Source organism: Coregonus lavaretus (assembly GCF_964263955.1).
Source record: "Coregonus lavaretus genome assembly, chromosome: 11".
Classification (NCBI taxonomy): domain Eukaryota; kingdom Metazoa; phylum Chordata; class Actinopteri; order Salmoniformes; family Salmonidae; genus Coregonus; species Coregonus lavaretus.
The window spans coordinates 17,348,477-17,355,136 of NC_139998.1; the positions used below are offsets into that span (position 1 = coordinate 17,348,477).

The 6,660-nt window shown below is 47.3% G+C and overlaps 1 protein-coding gene across 2 annotated transcripts in view; it reads left to right on the forward strand.

Annotated features, from left to right (window-relative positions):
• Positions 1-6,660, forward strand: part of LOC311137064 (tetraspanin-9-like) — a gene marked incomplete at its 5' end in the record, with an annotated part of 327,548 nt that overhangs the window by 201,549 nt on the left and 119,339 nt on the right. The window contains one exon of one of the 2 annotated variants that reach the window (XM_084171388.1): positions 1,362-1,441. In XM_084171388.1, the coding sequence (XP_084027514.1) occupies positions 1,379-1,441 (63 nt within the window). Of the gene's footprint in view, positions 1-1,057; positions 1,442-6,660 lie in introns of those variants that run through there. The other variant, XM_084171387.1, reaches the window with a different exon arrangement.

Genomic DNA, 6,660 nt, shown 5'->3' on the forward strand with positions numbered 1-6,660 from the left:
ATTAATGAATGGCCTCCTGGACCCCCTGACGCGCAGACAGCACAGACGAAATTGCTGAACTTGTATAGTCAAAGCAATGTTATGATCAGCTTATTAAAGACATGGTCGGAGCAGAGGGAAGGATCCCGGCTGCCTGCAGTCGCCTCATTGGTTGTTCCCTCAGCAGTGGGGAGGGGCCGAAGGAGAGGCAAAGAGAGGAGAGGGAATGAGGGCAGTGCTCTAGTTGAGGGGGGATAGGATTGGGAATGCCCGTTAGATGTGGCTTGCCGATAATAGCACACATTAGCCACTGCGCTGCAACTGAGAGCACAGGCAGAGAGCAGGGGACTGAGTGCAGAATGATACAATAGAGAAAGCAGCACAGAGAGAGAGAGAGAGAGAAGGAGTGGGAGAGAGTGTATCATCAGCACGTTGGAGAGCGCAAAGCACAGAGGACTGAGAGAGAGAAGGAAAGGAGGAGGAGAAGAGGAGAGAGGAAAAAAAGATATAGGATTGTTATTTTGTAGGGGGGTAAAAGTTCCCAGCTCCCCAGGCAGAAAGCAGTACTGAGGTCAGCAGCAGGGAGAAGTGAACCAGGTGGAAGAAGTGGAGCAGCTGAGAGCTGGAGAGAAAGAGTCACAGGGGGTCTGCTCTCACAGGCACACATCACAGCAGTGTGGAGAGCACAGGAGATCTAGCGGACACTATTGAAACTTACTGACTCAAGGACGTAGTCTGCTCTCTCTTGTCAGGGTAATAATGGTTCTCACTGGACTAGGGCTTCTCTGCATGGCTAACTCAAGAGCATGAGAGCAGACACTGGGCATTGGGCAGAAGACACATAGAGCTGTGAATAGTGCCTGTGTCTTTCCTTCCTCTCACTTACCTGTGTTGGGGAGATAGAAAGATTCAGAGATAAAAAGATTCAGAGTTTCTGTCCTTGGAGAGAATCAGTACAGAGCAAAGAGGGAGAGAGGAGACTGTTAGAGGGGGAGAGTTCTGTCCTCTCATCTCTGAGACATGGTAGAGTGTGTTACAATAGCGAGCCCCTCAGCAGCAGCAGCGTCAGCCCCAGAGCATGGAGAAGTCCAGCAGTGAGGAGTCAGCCATTCACCGCAGCCCCTCCGTGGATAGCCGCGACTCTGACTTTGCCCGCGCCTCCACATCTGGCCGCCCGTTCGGTGGCCGCGGCTTCACCGCCGGAGCGTTCTACGGCTCCACGGGGCCGCGTGGCACCGCCGCCGCACAGGGGCAGGCTGGGACAGCGGCCGATGCCAGCGTCAACGTCGGAGGAGACAAGAGCAGCAATAACAAGTACACAGCGCCCAAAGGCAGCAAATACGTGGTCTTTTACCTGGATCTATCCTTTGTGTTCCTTTTAGAATTCAAGAAGTGCAACATGGCACGGGGCTGTCTCTGCTGTTTGAAGTACATGATGTTCCTCTTCAACCTCATCTTCTGGGTAAGTAAACATTATTTATCTCTCTTCTTCTGTTATTTCTCACGTCTCCATCATGTTTGTTCTCTTTTTTGGGGGTGCTAATTATAGGATGCATTTGGATGAATTTGGGCTAACAATCAGTATGACTCTGACACATGGTTCTGGAAGTTACTCGGCGGATACAAGTGTAAAAGTGGTAGTCATTAGGTTTACACTAATATGAGTAGGCAAGATAGTAAAATGTCATATTGCGTAATACTTGTAAACTGATACACTGGTAATTTAAAGATTTCTGTTCAGGCGTATGTGAGATAAAGATTTATGTTCAAGCTTATGAGGATCATTATGAAAACCCTTTCTTCTCAAGGTGATAGTGTAGCTGTTTGTGCAACCATGTGTGTCTCATAATTATGTCAGCCTCATCATGGCATGCTCTATTGCTGGTTGTTATTGAGTCGCTGGAGCGAGGGTTGTCACTAGTTACCACGGCCACAAAGTCAAAATTGGCTATATCGTAAAGATTCATGAAAACAAACATTTGCTGTTTGGTTTTAATTTAAGGTTAGGGTTAGGCATAAGGTTAGCAGTGTGGTTAAGGTTAGAGTTAGGTTTAACATCAGATTTTAAAATGAGGAAATTGTAGAAATAGGCAGGGTTTAGCCATAATTATGACTTTGTGGCTGTGGTAACTAGTGACGACTTTGAAGTGGTTGCTCCTCCATGTCTCCCTGTGGGTGCTCTGCTGGGGTGCTGGGGCTGGCACTCATTCAGATGGTTTTACAACATGGATCCTGATGGATGCTGATTTACTGCAAACATTATGAGGATTTAGCATGTTAAGCTGTCTAGGCAAAGGACAGGGGGCATTGCTTACATGTATTAGATGGAATCATGATATATCTGTGGATTGATTATGAAAGATTTAGAACGATTGAGAATTTTTAAATTCATTTTAGAGAGCCACTGGAAGAGAGTTGGATAGGAATAATCTGATTTGTGGGTTTTATTTTACACGTTATGGATTTTTTAAATTTGCAGATGGGTAACACAGTTACAAAAAAATCCCAAATCACAGATTTAGCTAGATTTTTTATATGTGGTTTTTACTTTCACACATCATCATCAAATCACCCATATTTCAGTGGGCCTTATGTTGCATCTGGCATTTTGTTTGTGAAAGTAGGCATCCCCTGGAATATTTAACCAGTGGATTACCGGGGGTTTAGTTGATGGGCCGGAGCCTTTTGTGTGGAGCCAGTCATGCGTGAAGCGTAATAACATCACAACAGGGTCTACCTCTCCAATCACGTCACCACTAGCCTACTACGTGCACCCTGCAATCTGGGGCACATTTGAGGTTCAGGCACCAAGCTGCTGACCATTATATCTGAACCATGGCGAGACCAACAGCCCACAGCACAGATTTGATTCCAATGTAACTTTAGTGCAAAGCACCCACACAGTGCAAGAGGGGTATGTGTGTGCCTGATTGGCAAGGCAGGCTCAGATCAGGCAAGGTGTGTGTACAGTACGTGAGGCATGTGGAGGGATCAGAGGCCGGGCTACTGGATGACGGCTGAGGTCATTGTGTCAGTGCTGCTTTGCCATCCACGACAGCTACGGGAGGATTTAGCCAAGGCGCTCGCTCTCCCCAGGGGCTTTGTGTGGCTCAACCTGTACTTAACCCCTTGTAGTGGCGGTAAAACCCCCCATGTTAATAACCTGCTGCTCTAGCTCCACACTGGGAGGAGGAGTGTGAGGGAAGGAGTGGGGAAAGAGGCTTTGCCTTTGGCTTTGACCTGGATGTCATAGACCTGCCTTACTGTCATTGACTGTACTCTCCTAGGGTTGAGGAAAGTAAGGAGGGCTGTGGGCACCCTATGGTGTGAGGAAATTGTGTCCTTCCTCTGTGCGTGTGTTGATCAGTGGGGAAGGCCTGGAGCGGCCAGGGGGCTTTCACTAGCGCTGTGGCTCCCGCTGGGCAGTAATTGAGCTCCTCACACTGCTAATGTTCACTTAATGATCACACCCCTTGCTAGCAGATTGATAGTCGTTGTGGCGCCTCGACTCCCTTTAATGACAGTTTTATAACTGTCCCAGTGGAGTCACTGTTTCCCTGGGTGGCTATCTATCCATCTCTCTGTGAAGGCAGGATGTATCTATCAGTCAGTCTGTATGTCTGTCTGTCTGTCTGTCTGTCTGTCTGCTGCAGCCCCAGCGGGTCTGGGTGTCTAGAGGCGGCACTGGGGCTGACTGAAGCCTGTGGTTGGCCTCAGTTTAGGGAGAGACACAGGGGCTTTGGGACTGGGGTAAAGGGTGAAAAGCAGCCCTGTATCCTGACACCCCTGGGACATTGCTACTCTCCCTGTGGCACTCCATGAATCGCAAGTTTACGCTGCCTGCCCAGGGCCTCAGCTTTGACACCCCAGATCAGAGCAGAGGCTGCCAGGCCGTTGGCGTAACCCGACACCAGGTGCAGCCAGCGGGGCTCCCTCAAGCCGGACACAAGCTCCAGCATACCCCCCGCTCCCCCAGCCCTCTACTCTCTCCACGGGGCTTACAGAGGTAACTTGAAGCACAAGGTAAACAGCGGCAGGCACTCCAGGCATGTCCCATGCGCTCATCTCTAGGCCTCTCCAGCAGTTGTTCCTGACCATCTGGCTTCTCTTTCTTATGGAGATTGGTGTTAGTCTGAGCTGCAGCAGGGTGGGGAGGTCTGAGTCAGATTAGAGTATCAGAGTATCTGGTGGTGTAGTAGTCAGGATTGAGAGCAAGTCTCCTTCGGATGACGGAGGACACCACCAATAAAGCCAGTGGTCATGCCAATCACATTGAATCACAGTAGCTATGCCCAAAAATACAGTGATGACTGGATGACATGTTGGTAGACACACTATGAGTCGGAGAGCAAGATTGGGTTGGCTGTGATTTCCTATGTGTGTCAGCTAGCAGACTGGTCGGTGATGTATTTCCAGGACCCTGCTCTGTGTCCTCTCTCTGTGCTGTCTGATAGAATCTCTGGTCTGCTCTGCCCAGCCCTCCCTCCTTCACTCCCTCCACTATTAATCGGTTCCTTCCCTCCCTGAAACATCCTCCCTGTTTCCTTCCCTTCCCTACACTGACACATAGTGCACCAACAACACTTCCTTTGTTAGAGAGAGCTGCATCCATCCCACCACCATGTCATTATCATACCATAAGCAAAGCCTCATTTGATATTCATATTTGGAGAATAAATGTCCGCTCAGCATCCTTATCTTAAAACGGGCCAAAGCAGTGGTGCAAATCCTTTGTTAGGGGAGTAGAAGAACCAACTGTGTTTAGCATTCATGAATTCCTATGCTTGCTTAGGGGATTGCTGGAGGATTTATACACCATTTGGTCGAAGGCAACAAAAGATTAGATTCCCCATCGATTGAATCACCTGAGTTGACATTTGTGTTTTAAATGTAGCTAGCACGCCGCCCGAAGAAAGGAGCTTGAAACCTAATGACAGTTTCAAGGTGTGTGTGTGTGTGTGCGAGCATGTGTGTTTTTCCCTAGTTGAACGGTAGCTCTATAAAGCATTGCCTTGGCAATCATTTCACTCATACTGTCCCATTCCTTCATGCCACAAGGTTTCGAGCCTAGGTGTCGAAGCAATTTGCCTGCTGTTTTCCCCCTCACAGAGTGCTGAAAAGTTCACTAATCCCCTCGGCCCCAAGGGACTTCACATTGTAACAAACTTTCTGATGTCCTCTCTCACCGGAAGTCTATCACAAGTTAACTTAATCCCTTACTGCTAGGTGATGTGGAGGTTAAGCTGAAATTGAGGTGCACTGAATTGTTTGAAATCATGAAACCAGCTTTCAGTCATTCATGATGCCTTCTTACATGGAATTTCAATACTGTCATGTATACTGATTCAGGAGTGACTTAAGTAACACAATAGTATTGTGAAGCTAAATCGATCAGTACTTTAGGGCAATATACTGTAGATAATCCATAACAGTACAAGAGCACATTTTTACTCTCAAATAAGGACATGGCATATCTGATTCTCCTGCATTGGACCATGCTTTTAATTTATTTACATTTACTTAGAAGAAGTATTGACGTAGTTGATATGCATTTAATCATTTGAAGTGTTTAGCACAGGGCCTTTTGGGGGCCCTAAGCAAGATTTGGTAAGGGCCCCTGGGCACGTGCCCTTCATGCCCGGTCGGTAGTTTTTGCCATGATTAATACAAGTTTAGATAGCTGGCTAGATTAATTTACCAATCTAAGCAATTGTAGTGAGTGACTGTCATTGACTGACATAAAAAAAAGGAAAACTGCTGATGCACAATGAAATTTCGAATTTTTGTGTATTCTACTATTCTAACTCTCAACAGTAAGTTGAGACCCCAACTGAGTAAAACAAATGTAATAATAAATTGGGTCGGGGGCCCTAAGCGACCGCTTATGTCGCCTATACCTTGGGCCGGCCCTGAATTAGCATCCCCACAGGAGAAGGTACAGCCTTGGCTCAATATTCCTACTCTAACCTGCACTTTCAATAACTCCATATACTAAACCCCATCTCCCTGCCTGTGTCCAGTAGCTAAATGTCTGGGGAGATCATTTTAATTTACATATCTCCACCCGGCCTGCTCCTTCGATTGCCACCCTACCGCAGTATATTCCTCTGCAGAGCTCGTGTAACAGATCAAATGGGATATGGGTGCATATTATTCGGTGGATAGGGGGGCTTGTGGTGGGTGTAGTTAGCCAGAGAGTTAAGTCTCCCCACTCCACATGCTGGCTGATTGGAAATTGAGAGAGCCTGTATAGAGTAGAGACTCACTGTGTCAGTTATGACTCATAACATACTAGGTGCCACCGTTCAATAAAAACCTATTACTGGGTTCCCGGGGCAAGACCAAAATAGCATCCCCTTGCCCTGTGAAGGAGGGGGTTTAAATGATCATGCTGACATGTTTATTTTTGTTTCTCGTGGTAAACATGATAGCGTAGCGCATGAATCTAAACAGGCATTATCCTAGGACAGGAGGAAATGTTATTTGGTTTAACAAGGTTTGATGGGAGGCTGGGGTGCTATTGTGTCAATATTGTGTTGTTGACTAGAGTGTGCCAGGTGAGCAGAGAGACATAGAGAGACCAGATGAAATAACAACTGCTGTGAGAGAGGTAGCTAAACTAGCTCCATAGAATCTTGGGCACCTGCCATTGTGTGACAGTTGCTTGGCATCCCCCAGACC